Source organism: Salvelinus alpinus, chromosome 14 (genome assembly GCF_045679555.1).
Source record: "Salvelinus alpinus chromosome 14, SLU_Salpinus.1, whole genome shotgun sequence".
NCBI classification, from domain to species: Eukaryota; Metazoa; Chordata; class Actinopteri; order Salmoniformes; family Salmonidae; genus Salvelinus; species Salvelinus alpinus.
In genome coordinates, this window is record NC_092099.1 from 19,882,466 (window position 1) to 19,902,167 (window position 19,702).

General features: G+C 39.3%; 1 protein-coding gene across 2 annotated transcripts; it reads right to left on the bottom strand.

Annotated features, from left to right (window-relative positions):
• Nucleotides 1-12,179: 12,179 nt before the first annotated feature.
• Nucleotides 12,180-19,702, bottom strand: LOC139538565 (SLIT and NTRK-like protein 5). 2 transcript variants are annotated; one of them, XM_071340740.1, is made up of 2 exons: nucleotides 19,370-19,702; nucleotides 12,180-17,353 (listed from the first exon to the last, which is right to left on the bottom strand). In XM_071340740.1, the coding sequence occupies exon 2, from the start codon at nucleotides 17,294-17,296 to the stop codon at nucleotides 14,693-14,695; it is 2,604 nt and encodes an 867-aa protein (XP_071196841.1). In that variant the 5' UTR covers nucleotides 17,297-17,353; nucleotides 19,370-19,702; the 3' UTR covers nucleotides 12,180-14,692. The 2 variants fall into 2 exon arrangements, with proteins under 2 accessions (XP_071196841.1, XP_071196840.1); XM_071340739.1 differs by having other exon boundaries at nucleotides 18,612-19,702.

The window sequence follows — 19,702 nt, forward strand, 5'->3', positions numbered from 1 at the left end:
GATTGAAGTGGACATCAATAAGTGACATCAATAAGGGATCATAGTTTTCACCTGGATTCACCTGGTCAGTCTATGTAATGGAAAGAGCAGATGTTCCTAATGTTTTGTACACTCAGTGTATCATGAAAACGGTACCATTAAATGCTTTTCGAACATATTTTCTCTATTATGTCACAAGACACTTTGGAGCATGAGCGATGCCTTTGTTGTTAATATTTAACAAAAATATTGAGCACAATATTTACAATGGTACAAAACATAGAAAAACTGGACATTTCAGTAATTCCATGTAAAACATGTAATTCCAGTCCAGTATGAGAAAATCTACCAGATGTAGGATTGGTTGCTATAGCAACCACTCCATCTCAACTCTGACTGTTTTCCTGTATATTGTATTTTCCTTTGATGTGGGTAGCCAATGGCTAGGTGAACAGTTTAACTATGTTATGACTGATGGGAAAATTCTCTCTGTGGAAGAATGGCTCCTATACAATTTCCATCATGTGGTTGATTAAAGTGGGAGCAGCACTGATAAACCAACTTTTCAGCATTTACAACTTACCTACAGCAAAATATAAATCAGGTCCATTATTATTAATTACAATATTTTTTACAATGGGGATATGGGATTCAATTCTCATCTTCAGAAAATAAAATAGTTGTATTTTTCAACAGTTTCAAACAGTACAATTATGATGTGGTTCATGGCTTATTTACATGACATACTAATTAAAAATGTATTTGTGCGCTACGGTGTGTTAAATTATCAATTTCTGAATTAAAAGGGTCTATAAATATTCATGGAAACCACACAAACTGAGGTATTTTCATATGTTCAAGATACCTTGAATTATTTACAAACATTCTGAATATATCAAATTGAGACTCTGAATAATTTATCCCACGTCCTTATGAATTCCATATTGTAAAACAGTTTCGAGGGATTGATTTCATATCACACATTTCAAAAGAACCACCTGAACCACATTCATTATCCTCTACAGTTAGCTGACATACAATATGCACACCTACAGATGGAGGAAAAGCTCCAGAGATACCTGGTAATGTGAAATCTTGCATGGCATGCTCAACGCAGAAACACCATAGGATGTGAAACCATGTGTTTTGGAACACTTCACGTGATGATATTTCACATGTGGATTCTCACGTGATCACACAACCTTTCACATGTCGATTCAAATTTTCACATGAGACTTCACATTTTATGCCTTGCAAACTAAAATTAGTTGTTATAATAGACACACAGTGCTTTTAACATACAGCGTTTTCAACTTTCATGACTACATTGTATAGGTTTATACATACAGTAATTATGATTCAACATGTCATTACCTGGGATTTGAACTCACAACCTCTTTGTTCACAGCATTTCAATCTTCCTCCTATGCTACCATGTCTATGTTAGTAATTGAATTCACCTGTATTCCTACACTTTGGACTTAAAAATACACTCAAGAAAAATTATCATACACTGAGTGTACAAAACTTTAGGAACACTTGCTCTTTCCATGACATAGACTGACCAGGTGAATCCAGGTGAAAGCTATGATCCCTTATTGATGTCACTTGTTCAATCCACTTCAATCAGCATAGATGAAGGGAAGGAGACAAAGAAGGATTTTTAAGCCTTGAGACAATTGAGATATGGATTGTGTGTGTGTGCCATTCACAGGGTGAATGGGCAAGACAAATATTGAATTGCCTTTGAACGGGCTATGGTAGAAGGTGCCAAGGGCACCGGGGAGTGTGTCAAGAACTGCAACACTGCTGGGGTTTTCACGCTCAACAGTTTCCTGTGTGTATCAAGAATGGTCCACCACCCAAAGGACATCCAGCCAACTTGACACAACTGTGGGAAGCATTGGAGTCAACATGGGCCAGCATCCCTGTGGAACGCTTTCAACACCTTGTAGAGTCCATGCCCTGATGCATTGAGGCTGTTCTGAAGGCAAAAGGGGGTGTGACTCAATATTAGGAAAGTGTTCCTAATGTTTTGTATTTAACATAATGATTCAGGAGTAACTTTAAAACATTAAAACAGTAACATTAAACCATAATAATATGCCCCACCAACTGAAATAAGTAATTTAAACCAGTGATGAGAGAATAGTCAGAATAACAGATGGCATCCTATTGCTGAGTCCAAAGGTCGTGAGTTCAAATCCCAGGTTGGGTCAGACTTTAGCTGAACAGCGATAACGCATGGAATTTCACATGTGATCACATGTGAAGTGTCACATGAAGTGAAGTGAAGTGTTCCAAAAACACGGTTTCACATGTGAAATCATATGGTTCAACATGAAACTATACTGTTAGCTATTGCTGTTAATTTTGTGGTAAGTTTTACAGTCATTATACGGTACATTTCTACACGATACTATATTAGTGTTTTGCTATTTATTTACTGTCAATCGCAATGCACATGGGTACTTTTTGGCCCGTCCTGCAAATTAACTTGGCATGCCTCACTTGAAATTCCATTTAAACTTATAGGAAAGCCTACTTTTGATGTGTTTATGGCACAAACTGTAAAAAAAAAAATCTGTACAATTTTATAGTAAGTTACCGGCTACTCAGTTGCGGTGAAATAAGAGCAAACAACTTTTAAAGTACTTCTACAGCTGAACTGTATTTTGTCAGTAAATATACAACAACAAAATCTATTCAGGAAGTACACAGAAATTCTAATTCTATTTAAAATATTTTCAATACTGGAAAGTTGGGAATTTGTTTTACTTTTTGAATTGACTGGAACTTACATCGAATTGACCTCAACATTGGTTAACACAATTGGGATTTGAATTCACAACCTCTTAGATGACAGCAACCTGAATTTCCTGCTTCACCACCAGGTCTGTGGCAACGGCTGAGATCAGCCACAGATGTATTGGCAAGAATACATTTCTGCACATTGCTCAATGTTACCTGGAATCAAGTCAATAATTGTGCGATTATCTGACTACACCAACTGAAAAGTAGCAGTGTTCAGGGACACTTGACATTAAGGCCTAGATTCAATCAGATCAAGCGTAAACATGTGATAGGGGACACTCGCATAGCTGGTATTTTGATGGTATCGGAGGTGTCACTGCATTAGAGCTGTCAAATCAGTGAGCGCTGCTTGTGTGGTCATTGTCACAAAGCCACACCCGTCCTACTCGCATTAGAAGTACAGAACGAGAAAGTGTAGGCTATAGACCAATAGAAATAATGACACTCAAATTGAAAATCATTAAAGAAAAGAATGAGGATTTCTATTAACCTTATCGAGGTGTAGATTACATATCACATTCCAGTGTTCCAACTTGTAAACAAGGCTGCATGGGATATATTTGACCACGCCCCCAAATATGCTATATAATGTGAATAAGTATGGAGCTGGTGGCACTGCAGAAACATTGATGCACTCCCAACCAAGAGGTCAAGTACAAATCTCCAAATAATTCATGTATAACCCACTAATTGAAATCAGAATACAGCAGCATACTGTCTTTTTATAGAAATAACACCTTCAAGTTGTTGTATATAAAGTGCCTTCAGAAAGTATTCATACCGCTTGTCTTATTCCACACTTTGTTGTGTGACACACAACACCCCACAATGACAAAGTGAAAACATGTTTTTAGAAATTGTAACAAATGTATTGAAAATGAAATACAGAAATATCTAATTTACATAAGTATTTACACCACTCAGTGAATATTTTGTAGAAACACCTTTGACAGTGATTACAGCTGTGATTATTTTCTGGGTAAGTCTCTAAGAGCTTTCCACAAATGGATTGTGCAACATTTGCCCTTTATTTCTTTCAGAAATGTTCAAGCTCTGTCAAATTGGTTGTTGATCATTGCTAGACAACCATTTTCAGTTGTTGCCATAGCTTTCAAGTAGATTTAAGTCAAAACTGTAACTCGGACACTCAGGAACATTCACTTTCTTCTTGGTAAGCAACTCCAGTATAGATTTGGCGTTGTGTTTTAGGTTATTGTCCTGCTGAAAGGTGAAGTAATCTCCCAGTGTCTGGTGGAAAGCAGAACAAACCAGGTTTTCCTCTAGGATTTTCCCTGTGCTTAGCTCCATTCTGTTTCTTTTTATCCTGAAAAACTCCCCAGTCCTTAATGATTACAAGCATACCCATAATATGATGTAGCCACCACTATGCTTGAAAATATGGAGAGTGGTACTCAGTAATGTGTTGTATTGGATTTGCCCAAACATAACACTTTGTATTCAGTACAAAAAGTAAATTGCTTATCAATTTTTTTGCAGTATTACTTTAGCGTACGACCCAGTACATCACCGGGGTCAAGCTTCCTGCCATCCAGGACGTCTATACCAGGCGGTGTCAGAGGAAGGCCCTAAAAATTGTCAAAGACTCCAGCCACCCTAGTCATAGACTGTTCTCTCTGCCACCGCACGGCCATCGGTACTGGAGTGCCAAGTCTAGGTCCAAGAGGCTTCTAAACAGCTTCTACCCCCAAGCCATAAGACTCCTGAACAGCTAATCAAATGGCTACCCAGACGATTTGCATTGCCCCCCCCCCCCCCATGCTGCTGCTACTCTCTGTTATTATCTATACATAGCCACTTTAATAACTGTACCTACATGTACATAATTACCTCGACACTGGTGCCCCCGCACATTGACACATTGACTCTGTACTCCATGCATATAGCCCTGCTATTGTTATTTACCGCTGCCTTTAATTATTTGTTTATTGTTATCTCTTACTTTTTTTGTGGTATTTTCTTAAAACTGTAAGGTCTACTACACCTGTTGTATTCGGAGCATGTGACAAATAACATTTGATTTGACCTATCAGAGCTCTTGCAGCATGAACTCACATGTTGTCCACCCAATCATATAATCAGAGAATGAATATCGTACTGAAAGCATAACCTACAACTAGCTAGCACAGCTGTGCATACAATCTGGTAAGTAGTTGACTCAAAGACAGAGAAGACAATAGCTGAACAGTTTTGAATAAATTAAAATTCTTCAAAAACTAAGGAGAAATGAGAAAGAGAGAGAGAGCTATATTTTATCACTTACACTTAGCTAGCGAATGCAGCTTGCTAGTTTAGCCTACTCAAACACCCGGCACAAACAGAGAGGGATGCTATGTTAGCTAGCTAGCTATGGCTATCCAACACTGGAACTCTTCTAAGTCAAGGTAAGCTTTTGGTTTAATAATTTTTTTCCACCGAGGCCTGCTGGTGTAACTGCTAAACTGCTTGCTGACTGTACACTGTACTGCATGATTGTAGTGGGTTTGCTAACGCATTAGTTCTAGTAGCTATGTTAACTATGACGCTAGCTAATATGGTGACAACGATGTAGGCTGTGTGAAGCGGTTAGCCTGGTCAGTGTTTGCGTGTGATCAGGGGTGTATTCATTCTGCCGATTCTGTTAAAAACGTTTATTGAACGGAAGCAAACGGAGTGAAACGGGGATAAACAGATCAGAATTTTTACAATATAAACACTTGTTTGCAACTGTTGGACTAATGTTTACACCCTAGATCAGCTAGATGCAGGCAAGAGTGTGCAAGGTGTTATTGAATGTGTCACTGTCTGTCACCTTGATTTCTGAAATGTTTCACCTGGGCACCTACGTTGTAAACTTTAATTCATACGCTAGGTTACAGCAACCTCATGATGGGTTTAGGGGAAATTTGAGTATCATGTAGTAGCTTAAACCTATTGATGTTACATTGATTTGAGTGAATGGAATGAAAGTCATCGAATATGATGTAATAGAAATAATGTAATTCGCATGAAAAAAAATTGTCCTCGCTCATCTTAAAAGTTACCTCACCTCCATGCAACTTATTATGTGACTTGTTAAGCACAATTTTACGCTTGCCATAACAAAGAGGTAGAATACTTACTGACTCAAGAGAACAGATTTTTTCATTTTGTATTAATTTGTAAAAAAATATACAGTACCAGTCAATATACAGTACCGATGTACAGTAACAATATACAGTACATGTTTGGACACACCAACTCATTCAAGGGTTTTTCTATATTTTACTCATTGTAGAATAATAGTGAAGATATCAAAACTATGAAATAACAACTATGGAATCATGTAGTAACCAAACAAGTGTTAATCAAAATATATTTTAGATTTTAGATTCGTAGCCACCCTTTGTCTTGATGACAGCTTTGCACACTCTTGGCATTCTCTCAACCGTCTTCACTTGAAATGCTTTTCCAACAGTCTTGAAGGAGTTCCCACATATGCTGAGCACTTGTTGACTGCTTTTCCTTCACTCTGCGGTCCAACTCCCAAACCATATTAATTGGGTTTAGGTCGGGTGATTGTGGAGGCCAGGTCATCTGATGCAGCACTCCATCACTCTCCTTCTTGGTCAAATAGCTCTTAAACACCCTGGAGGTGTGTTTTGGGTCATTGTCATGTTGAAATACAAATGATAGTACCACTAAGTGCAAACCAGATGGGATGGCGTATCACTGCAGAATGCTGTGGTAGCCATGCTGGTTAAGTGTGCCTTGAATTCTAAATAAATCACCAATAGTGTCACCAGCAAAGCACCCCCACACCATCACACCTCCTGCTTCATGGTGGGAACCACACATGCAGAGATCATCCGCTCACCTACTCTGCGTCTCACAAAGACACGACAGTTGGAACCAAAAAAACTCATCAGACCAAAGGACAGATTTCCACCGGTCTAATGTCCATCACTCGTGTTTCTTGGCCCAAGCAAGTCTCTTCTTCTTATTGGTGTCCTTTAGTAGTGGCTTCTTTGCAGCAATTCTACCATGAAGGCCTGAGTCACACAGTCTCCTCTGAACAGTTGATGTTGAGATGTGTCTGTTACTTGAACTCTGTGAAGCATTTATTTGGGCTGCAATCTGAGGTGCAGCTAATTCTGATGATCTTATCCTCTGCAGCAGAGGCAACTGCTGTTTCATCATAGCACTTGATGGTTTTTGCAACTGCACTTGAAGAAACTTTCAAACTTCTTAAAACTTTCCAGATTGACTGACCTTCATGTCTTAAACTAATGATGGGACTGTTGTTTCTCTTTGCTTATTTGAGCTGTTCGTCATAATATGGACTTGGTCTTTTACCAAATAGGGCTATCTTCTGTATACCACCCCTACCTTGTCACAACAGAACTGATTGGCTCAAACGCATTAAGGAAAGAGATTCCACAAAATACATTTTAACAAGACACACCTGTTAATTGAAATGCATTCCAGGTGATTACCTCATGAAGCTGGTTGAGAGAATGCCAAGAGTGGTTGAAGCTGTCATCAAGGCAAAGGGTGGCTACTTTGAAGAATCTCAAATATAAAATATATTTTGATTTGTTTCACACTTTTTGGTTACAACATGATTCCATTTGTTTTGATGTCTTCCCTATTATTCTACAGTCTAGAAACAACAACCCTGGAATGAGTAGGTGTGCCCAAACCTTTTGACTGGTACTGTATATATATAAAGCATAATTCCACTTTGACAATATGTGGTATTGTGTGTTGGCTACTGACAAAGAAAATCTCTATTTAATCAATTTTAAATTCAGGCTGTAACAGTCAAGGGGTGTGAATACTTTCTGAAGGCACTGTATTTACTTTATTTTTTACTGCTACTTTAGGTAAAGTGCAGAAATCTATTCTTGCCTATTTCCATTATATCCACAAACCTGGTGGCGCAGCAAGAACTACAGGAGATAGCAACCATGAGGTTGAGTCCTAAGTAATCAGCATACAGCAGCATACTGTCCTTTGACATTAACATCTGAATTTAGCTGTAAAAATACAGTAACTTGTTGTAGATTTACCGTATTTTCATTGCAACTAGACAAAAGCCTCCAGGGGACAATGACACAACGATCTAAGAATATCCTGGGGACGTCCCTGGAATAAACCAGGATGTTGTTTCACATTGTCACGTTATCAAATTAACTTCACATTAAATCATGTATTCGCATGTGGTCACTTGAAATTAATGTGGTTTTCCGTAAGGGGATGATTGAATCTCATGTTTTAATGTGATTCGTATGACGTTGATTAAAACTGAATGTATTCAATGTACCATGTACCACTACAAGATAATAAGGAGAGATACCGCTATGTTTTTCTATATCAACTTCCTAATTAGGCTTATTGTCTTATGGCTTGGTGGTACTTATTTCGTGATATATTAATCTAAAATGAAGTGAGCAGCTTAAAATAACTTTCACGCTTGAGTTGATGTACTTGCTATGTGCAACGGTACACAGCCGTAAGCAAATAATGCTACCAAGCATCTTTAATGAGGAAAGAGATGAATGGTCAAACGTATTCAGTGCTGAGGCATCGGGTTACAACTCTTTGAAGTACTGCATTTTGTATATTAATCACGCTCATGACCTATTTGCTTCTGCAGTTTATGGAAATGGCACGTGTCCTTGTTGCCCCAATCCAGTCGTTCAAGATCTGAAGACGCTGTTAGAACAACAACACATTTCTTTAAGATGGGAGTGGTTGGTATAAATGTGTCTAACAAGAACAAGGAGTTCAAGATGTCAGAGAACCCATGAGGACCGAGGCTCTCTGTAAGGACAATAGAATGAATGGCAAAAAGCCCAGTCAGGTAAAAACAAACACTGGATGGCTGAAACAAGACTGTGTTCTGACGGCTTGTCTCAGCCATACACACCTTACCACCCCCCCCTCCCACCCCCCCTCCACACACACTTTGCCACCATCTGTCTCAACCCGCTGTACCTTTGAGTTCTCTCCACGAGAACACACTCTGAAGAGAGACAGAGACATGAAAATAGGCTTTTAGAAAACCACTCTACACCCTCGGCCTAACATGGAAGTTGGGCATGGTTTGAGTATGTGTTGACATCCCTCGAACCAAATTTAAAGCGAGGGCTTCTCTGGAAGCTTGTTTTTTTTCTGACTCTGTTAAATCAAAGAGAAAATGTTGTCTGAAAAAACTACAATCACTCTGGGTCAAGACTCTATCATTTCAGGAAGATTCACCACTGCATGCTCTGTTTTAGACTGTGACAAAGCAAGGGCTATTATTTTCAAATCAACCAGATGGCAAAAAATGGGAGCAGCTAATTGTATATTTAAATCCACATGCACACAAAATGACTACTATTATTATCAGCTAAGTATGATTTAAGTAGCATCGTCTGCTAAGAATGCAATTGGCATAGATTTCTTCTCATCTGTCATAGAGACAGCAACAGCCCAGATAGAGTGAAGCTTTATTCTCCCCTGTAGGACTAGCTGAAACACATTCCCTCAGCTGTAATCCTCTAAGATGCAAACTGCTTCTTGTTCTTGGGCTTTAGTAAGTGCCAAGATTTCCCATCTGCTCATCCTATCACATTTTCCAGTACATGGAAGGACAATAATCTTTGATCATGATCTCGTATATCACTTTGCCTGTTTATCGTCACCCTAAATTACACAGGCCAACGAGCGTGCCAGGCTGTGATAGGCACTGATTGTAAATGGGGGCAGGCAGCACTCCAGGCCAAGATACGGAGAAGGACATGCCCTTGACGTGTTGTGCAGCCATCAGGCTAGGGAAGGGACTGATAAACAGAGGATGGGTCTAGCCCAAGGGCAAAGGTTAATGTGAAATGCACAAATATGTAGGGAACCATGAGCAATACAGTTGAGAACACAAATAAGAAAAGGGGGAATAGTATTGGCTACTGTACAAACCACAGTATAGAACAGCATGGCCTTGAGAACCATTTAGATGGTAGATATATAAGGCAGAGAATGTGTTGCATTGAAACCAGCAGTGGTCACAGTAAAGGATATGGCAGGATATGTAGACAGGACAACATAGAACACATCAGTCTCTAGCCTGAAAATATATCAAATATCTAAAATACTTCTAACATAAAAAGCCTCTTACACACATGAACGCACATAGTCGTATTTTGTCTTTCACCAAGTCCCATTTTGATGCTTGACATCAAATATAGTTCATATGTTAAGTTTGAGAAGTATAAATGGGAGAGGATAAGAGGGGATTGTGTCACTCCCCTCATGCTGGCAGTCATAAGCCAGGATGAGCCCCTACAAAAATCACACCCGCTGTTTCCAGCTGTTGCAAATGTGCTGGCAAGGTGTACGCTGACATCCTGAATCCCTACTAGACTTGCCAAGCCAGTAATTAACATTCTGCTCCAACAGCTTAAATTCACACAAAGATGAATAAACATAAAAGTATACACACATAAAAGTGCACACTTATACACAAACATGCACACACACGCACACACGCATGTGCTAGCACGTTGGCACAACACACACCAATGCACACGCACACACACACAAACACACATTACTGCATGTTCAATCTTTATTCCATGAATTATTATTGAAGAACTGTACAGTCAGTGAGTTATGTAAAGGTTTTTTGTCCAAAAAATGTTGAGAGAGGATAGCAGTGTTGCCACATTGGCTGAAGTCCTTGAGACATGCATGAATAGACTCTGAGTCAATAATTTATGCACCCAGACACACACACACACACACACACACACACACACACACACACACACACACACACACACACACACACACACACACACACACACACACACACACACACACACACACACACACACACACACACACACACAGTGGCACACACACAGACAGTGGCACACACAGACAGTGGCACAGTGCTACACAGAGGAACAGAAAAAATACCTTAAGGGCCAGGATCATATTTGAAGACAAACAATACAAATGTGAACAGAGATAAGATTCTGTTTTATCCAATGAGAAGAATCGTTATACCCCTAAACAAAAAGGGGTGATCACGGTCATAAAACTCCAACTGTATTTATCACAAGTGATTTTGCTATTTTGCTATTTCTCCTTGGGTGAACACTTGCAGTCATATGCTGCCTTCTCAGTGCCTGACACATCTCCTCAAGCTTACATAATGTAGATCTGCCCTAATTCCTCTCTCCAGCGCAATACTGTGAACTTCAAGGACTAAGAAACATAACACCAGCAATCTGCCAGACAAGTCAAGACTATGTCATAGTGAATGAGGGGGCGATTCAAATGTACACTTTTCTTCTGATTCTTGAGAGCGATTATTGTTTTTACATTTGCAGTCCTGTATCCTTAAATCAAAGGGATATTATAAACTCCAAAAAGCAACGCAAATGCGATTAACATCCAAGTCTTGCTTTTAACGAGGGATCCCATGAGACTCATTATAACAGACCAAATAGATTTGAGATGCAGAAATAATAAATTCTATCACTTTCAATTTACAATTGGGGCTAATTGCAAATTAGCACACATAATAATAGTTATTGATACATTGCTTTATAGACAGAAATATTACTGTGTTTGTCTATGTCAGGTAATTGGATGTTTCCATGGATACTATGCCTGAGGAAACCAGTCTCCTCGAAGAGTATAGAGATTAATACGTGTCTTTCCCCATCCATGCATGTAAATTTGGGTGTTGTACATATTGTACAGCTACAGACGGATCAGATACCATTATCAAAGCATTATGCACATTTCTTCAGAGACAGCTGTTAGCTGTCTTCACACAAAAAGCTTCAAATCGAAAATCTGCTGTTTGAATGTCGAAAGCAGTTTCAATTGAAATACATGAGTTCTGACACTAAACTACACATTTCATCACAATGACTTTGGACAGATCGGACTGACTACCTAATTTCATCCGTAGTATGATGATTCTTGGCCCTGTAAAAAATGGCAGGTGAAGACCAAGGGCCCTTAGTGGAAGCCATTTTGTCAAACTCCCCAGACAATAGGAGGTAAAAAAGTGATAACTTTCAACAAAATAAACAGTATGATCAACCAACATTGATCATGTTGGAGTATAATATAGAGGGAAAATGACACAATCTTCAAAAGACAGCAGAGGATTGAGAGTATTTCAGATTATGTAACATTATTCATGTTTTGCACAGATTTATATTTTTCCTGGATGAAATTATGAGAGCGGTGTAAACTGTGTATATGTGGCTCCTGTAATCTTTGTATTGCTATGAAACATGCAAGTGGGCTTTTGGGGCAGTATTTCATAATCCACCCTCCCGGTGTGCTATGACATTTACTACTTCTAACATATTGGAGGGTGAAGGAAAAACAAAGACACTATACAGAATGAATGCACATATTTTATTCATTGGCTAACAATAGGAGAAACAGCACTTTTTAAGATACATTTATCTCTGTGCTCACATCTTATACCCAAGTTGCATTCCCTCTCGTTCTGTGTGTTTCCACAATAAAAACCAGGCTTTGCACTCAGTGAAGCAGCAGTCCGCAAGGAGATGCAGCTGGCATATTCTATTTACAAAGTTGAAGTAAGAAGTTATAATTCACCAAATGACTTACATATGAGAACTAAAGGGACAAATCAATAAAAAATTTACATAAGTGGAACACTCGCTAGACCTCATTTACAAAACCCCTGTATAAAAAATTCAGAAGAAAAAAACACTGAAGTGCACCTGTTCGTACAAACAGATTTCCACGAGTCACATTTAATTTTTACAATCTCTTTGATATACTTGAATGTGATACAAAACATTATGTGTAGTTTTACTGCAATGGCTATTTGCTTGTGATATATACACTGTACACCCTAACTGCATATGGATGGACATATTAAATCAATAAAGGCTTACTTAGGAGGCGGGGCAGGAATTACAGTAAATCATTGGATATATTAATTGAACTCTTGTCATGTGTTTTCAAACCCAACAAGAACAATGCTATGGTGCAATGACAGATACTGGAATCAAAAACACAATTTCTAACCTCAATACAAAAAAGGTAAGATTGACCATATTGGATCCATTTTTTATCAAAAGCACGAACAAAAGACTGTCCTTATTACAATGCACTGGATTAACATGTCAATATTAGTAACATGTTAATCTAGTGCAATGCATTGTAATAGGGACAGACTTTTCTTTGTGTTTTTGATAAAAAAAGAATGGCCCAAAAATGGGTTAGAATGTATTATTTCTGAAACCCAGTCTGTTTTTCAGCACATACTGAGCAACCTCTGACATAATCTCCTCACAAGTTGTAGGAAATGCCAACAACACAACATGGCAGTGGTGACCTTGGAACTAGAGACCAACACATAGAGACTGGCAAATCTCATTACATTTACGAATGTTTACACAATTCGTTGTCAATGCTTTGAATAGACACCGTACGTACCACAGTGAAAGGACCATACCTGAAAATGTGTATGTCTAACAATGAATTTGAATTAGAAGATTCCTTAGTAATACCAAACAAATGTATGAATGTCAAAAAAATATTTTGAGTGATCAAACGTATAAAAGTGGCAGTCACCAGAAGTTATTTTGCATCCAATCCATTGTATATAGAGCTATTTCCAGCGATAATATGGATACATACTGTATGAATTTGCTGTTTATTTGTTGACAATGATATTCTGAATACTGATTTTGTATCCCTAAAGATAAAAATAGGGAAATTGAGGATTGTCTCCATCCTGGGAAGAAAGTGGCATTATGCACGTATAGTGCAAAATGCCTTATAACTTTCCTTCAGAATGCAGTGGTTGCATGTCTGCAATCATTTTACATATGGCTAGAGCCATGGTTATTTACACAGTCTACGACTTACGAAATATATATAAGAAAGTGACATCATATCCGTTGTTGACCTGTTCGGGTCAATCAGTGCATTGTGTGCAAAGTAATAAAACAAAAACAGAAGAAGAATTACATTTCCAAATACTTGTATAAAAATAGACCATTTGAAAAAAATGATATGAGCATACTGTTCCACCTCAAAACTGCCCAGGAATTATGAAGTATGGATTTTCCATTTATCTTTTAAAAACATTGTTTTTTTGTTTGTTTCATGAATACCCATATGCACACAGAAGCCAGTTGAACCTCCCTTTTTGAAAAAGTGCAACAAGCATACATGAACTGCATATTTACATTAGGGCTGGGGATTGCCAGCGACCTCACGATACGATATTATCACAATACTTAAGTACCGATTCGATATGGATTGCGATTCAATACTGCAATTTTATTGCAATTTAATGTTCCAAACATATTGCTCACTATATGTCTGCTGCAGAGAGACAAGAGAGAACATTAGAAAATGAGAGTTTATCAGTCATGGAAATAAAAGTGCTGAAAACATGTTGACTCACTATTTAAAAAGAAGATGGAGAACAAGCTCTAGGATGAAAAATAGCAGAGTTTTGTTCGAAAGGTCAGCCGACAAGCGCTAGCGCTACCCTCGATTTTACAAATCGATACTTGGATATATATCATCCAAAATCATTTTTACTATATATTTTTTCCCCCATCACTGATTTACATAGAGTTGTTGGCAAAGGAATTGAATAACCTCAAATACAATTTTTCTCAAAGCAAAGACTGAAATTGATAAACAATAAACTAGCTACTGTAGCAACAAGCTGTATTGAGGATATATAAAGACAAAATACCTATTTGTATTTTGTTAAGGGAAAGCATCTGCATATCTGTATACTGTAGTTTCAAAAGATAGAAATCAGTGTAAAATGCTAAAATTTAACATGAGCACTGTGTGCCAATGCAACAAACATAGCAATGATTCAACCTTTTAAGGGAAAACATTAAGTCATTCAAAACTGGGTGAACGTTGTACGTTTCTCAAGAACTTCAAGGTAGTCGGGATCAATATGAAGCTTGGCTTTCAGTTCCCAGTACTCGCTCCTGTTAGGCTCAACATAAACAGTACTTGGTGCTGTGCAATATAATATTGTCTGTTGTATTCTTTCTGGGTGCATGTATTGGTGTCTGATATCGAAGTCGGACGTATACTGATTTGATGAATGGGCAGTATGCATGCAAGGTAAAGCATTGCTGTAAGATGACGGCTTGTCGGGTTCTACATCTCTGTAGTAATACTGATGATTGTCTTGTAAGGGGGAATGTTTGTTGAGTGGCTCTGGAGTGCTAATACTGTATTCAGAGCTTATTGCGTTACTACCCGCCTCTTCATCCGAGTGCTTATTCAAAAACGCCCCATTCAACTCATCAAAGTCTCTGTACCCACCCACTGACTTGCTCTGGCTTGGGCTATAGACGGTACTCTTGCATGTGTGTTCTGTGGGAGGGGGGATGTACTCATACACATGCCCTGCAGACGTCCTGACTTTTGGAACGGATCCCTTTTTGTAAAGACCGTACTCCATGTTCAACGAACTAATGCACGCGTTCATGGAGTTATTCTGCTCATTTAGAGTCTTTTGACGTCTCTTCTTCACAGCCGCAAACAGTCCTGCAGCGACAAACACTGAAACAATGAACATCAGGAGCAGGGCAAGGATCATAACAGATAGAGGAACACTGTTGATATGTGTGTCGTCATCTAATGATGTTTCTATGGTGATAGTGCTGCCGGGAATGGTTTCTTCAGAGGGTGGGATCAAGGAGGCAAGGATATCGGAGTTATTGGGACAGAAATTACTTGTCTTAATGTATCGCATATCCTCCCCAAACAGTCTTTTAGGGGAGCCACAGATGACATTGTTTACAACCGTGCCTGTGCTGAGCTGTTCCAGCCACATCTTCATCTCCACAATTGAACAGCGGCAGTCCCAGGGGTTCTCGAACAAGTCTACCTGCACCAGTGATGTCAGCTGATCCAACACGCCACTGACAGGCAGATTGCGGAGGTGATTATTGCGAAGATTTAGTCTGGCCAATTTCAACCCATTAAAGATTTCCCCGGGTAAGGTCTTCAAGAGGTTATTATTCAGGAAGAGCAGCTGAATGTTGGGGACATGCTGAAAGGTGTTTGACACAATTTCTCTAATGACATTGTATTCTAAATATAAGAACTGCAGGCTCTCCAATCCATAGAACATATCGACTGTGAGGCGGTCTATCAAATTCCCATTCAGGTACAGCCTGCGTAACTGTGTTAAATCCCCAAAGGCTCTGTCATGGATGTGAGCAATCCGATTGTTGCCAAGGTGAAGCAAATCTAATCCAGTCGCTTCAATGAAATCTGATCTCCGCACCACAGGGATATAATTCCCTGTGAGATACATCTTTTTGGGATTGTAGGGTTTGGGATTTAAGTCAGAGATGTGCTCAATCTTTCTCTCTTGGCAGTTGACATTCAGACCGAGGTCTGAAATTTGGAGATTGCAAGTACAGGCAGTAGGACAGTCCAAAGGCACAGGGGATTTGGTTTGATATGAAACGATTTGACCGTAGTTTTGCGGTTTATTGGAGGGGATGCGAGACGTGGGTTTTGACTTTAGTTTGCCTGACTGGCGAGGTCCCTTGGTGGGCCTTGACGAGGACCGTAAGATGGCAGAGGATGGGAATGAGGCTGTGACTGAGGCTGGTGTGGTTCTAAAGTATGCATCAGTGGTCTGATGTGCTTGGGGACGCATCTCATACTCTGCAATAGCTCTCCTGGGACACAGTTCTGGTTTAGAGACCTCATCAAGATCTCTCCCATGAAGCCGGAATGGAAACTCACAGACCACATCACCCACTAAAGCGGTGTAGGATATGCTCTCAAGCCAGGCCTTTAGAGCAATCAGCTCACAAGAGCAGTTCCATGGGTTCTCCTCTAGTTGTAATTCCACAACACTGTCCATGTGTTCCAAAACACCCGAATATGGGAGCAGTTTCAGTTGATTCCCCCTCAGGTCAAGGTGAGTCAAAGGGACATATTGGAAAATGTTAGTGGGAAGAGTAGAAATTAAGTTGTCATTTAAAATCAGGACGTCCAGATGACGCAGTTTGCTGAAGGCGTTTGGCTCGACATGGGTGATGTAATTGTAGTCTAGTTGAAGATATTCCAGACTTTCAAGGCCAACAAAAAAATCTTTCTTCAAGGCATCGATTTTGTTATTGTTGAGATGTAATCTTTTTAATCCCTGAAGTCCATTAAAAGCTCCTGATTCAATGTCGGATATGTCATTGTTGCCGAGATGCAATATTGTAAGCCCATTGTATTCAACAAAGTCATTGGCGGAGAGCCTTTTCAAAAGGTTCCCTGTGAGCAGTAAATTATACGTTGTGAAGTACACAGGGCTAACTTCAGAGAGATCGACAATTCCTCTACTTTCACAGCTTACTGTCAGTATCCCCTCTTTCTCCTCACAGGCACACAATCTTCGACATATCTCTCCATAATTGTCAAACATTTCAACGATGCCCACCGATGTAGCCACCAACAATATAATTACAATCCAGAGATGCATTTTCCTGTGTCAATGGCCAAACTCACACTGTTGGGCCGCCGAAGTATGCACTGTCATCTAGAGGAAGAAGATATACAGGTCATATGATGAAACATACTTAAACAACTCCATTTTCATGAGTCCTCAAACAGCCTGTAATTATAATGCTCAGGAATAGCCCCTGCCCAAGGGTAACTACTGGCTGCCACAGAATGACCCAAACTAAAATAGAGCAGGACTCTTAATGAAAAAATTGACATTAATTACACACCAGTTACATCCAGTAAGTAGCATAACAATGAGGTGAATAATAAACAAAGTCAAACCAATAGCCCATACTTTAGCCCAGTGTGAAAACAAAAACATTCATTATTCAGTTATCTTTTAAAAGTCAGATACAATTAAATAGCCTTGATTTTCAAAAGCCATAATCAAAACAATCAACCTGGACTCAGGGGTAGATGTAACCTAGTAAAACTAAATCCGGGACACTGCAATTAGTATGATATGTTACATTTTGTATAGTATGTATTAATTTCGTATGATATGTTAAAAAATGCAATTCGTACAATATATTATGAATTTGGAAAAAGTATGACATGTTGTGAATTCTGATTTGTTGTGGCTAACGTCAGCTAGGTGGCTAAGGTCAGCTAGGTGGCTACGGTCAGCTAGGCTAGGGGTTAAGGTTAGGGTTAAGAGTAAGGTTAAGAGTAAGGTTAAAGGGTTTTAAAGTTAGGGGGAAGGGTTAGCTAACATTATAAGTAGTTGCAAAGTAGCTAACAAGTAGTAAGTAGTTGCAAAGTTGCTAAAATTGTCTGTGATGAGATTTGAATGTGCAACCATTCGGTTGCTAGACATTCACGTTATACGCCCACCCATCCGGGGTGGCAGGTAGCCTAGTGGTTAGAGCGTTGGGCCAGTAGCTGAAAGGCTGCAAGATTGAATCCCTGAGCTGACAAGGTAAAAATCTGTCGTTCTGCCCCTGAACAAGGCACTGTTCCTAGGCCATCATTGTAAATAAGAATTTGTTCTTAACTGACTTGCCTAGATAAATAAAAGTTAAATAAAAAAATCCACCCTGAACAACTACCCTCCCTTAAGTGACCTTCTGTCTTATGTAACCATACCAAACATAACATATCATACTAATTTGAGTATCCTGCATTTACTTTTACTTTGATATGTCTAGTCTATGAGACCAGGCTGAAACAATGTATACACGTATGTCTAAAAACAACTATGATGACTATTGCCACAGAAATGTAGCCGCAGCACCAATGCAAACACTCCCACATCGTGTCTACATAGGATAATCATATTTAGAAATCCTTACCTCACTCACTGGTAAATAAGGTTCCTTGTTAGGTATGACAACGTACGTTCCATTGTATGACTTGCAAATGTTCTAAGATGCCTATTTGTTATGAACAGGTTAGCCGTCAGTAATGCACTAATGGAGGTTACAAATAAACGCTGATCAACCATAACTGCCAAATGCCTTTCTCTTTTCATAACGTGCTGTGCCAGAGGAGACAACGCTATGCCTGGTAACAAAGTTGCTTATTCGGTCTCCCTGGAGGATTGTCTCTCTCCCTCTCTCTCTCTCACACACACGCACACGCGCACGCTATCTCCCTGCCTCCTCCCCGTCTCCCACTCGCTCACACACACGCGCGCGCGCGCACACACACACACACACACACACACAGAGACGAATCCTGTTTTCTTTTTCTTGATCGCACCTGCAAAAACTGCCGTTTGTATGGTGTTACCCTGACTACTACATTTACCATGAACATAAAAAGGAATCCTCGGTTGACCTGTCACTACACTTAACTTTTATAATATACACGGAGACAACTTCCTTGGCATTTCTTAGCAAATAGCCTGCAATTTAGCCCCTTCAACTAATACGCAACTATCAAGGGGCATAACATACGATTATATATGACAATCAACCTAAAGATAATAAGCACCTCGACTTTTAACATTTGCAAGTGTCCTGCACTCACCCACGAACGTCTGATAAATGTAATGTAATTTAATGCAATACAGATACAAAATAAATTAAATTGAATGGACACATCTTACCCAGTTACAGTTCCAAAAGGCGTTACACTGCATGGATACCGATACTGTCCAAACGTGATCAATAATTAATCGGCTTCCAAGTGTTTCGTGTCGTAGAAAGATGGAGAGTGAGTGAACGCGTTTACCATGTTAAAACGGAGGACCGTTATTATTCACAAGGTGGTCAAAATAGCAGGGAAACCGATTACGGTGCGTCTGCTTCGTTTAGAATCAACTGTAACGACAAAATGTCATCAGCACTCTGGAAAAAAATGATACATTTAACTTTTCACATGAAAATCATCACATCCTCTGAGGTAATAGTCCACCCTTCTTCTCCACACCCAAAATATA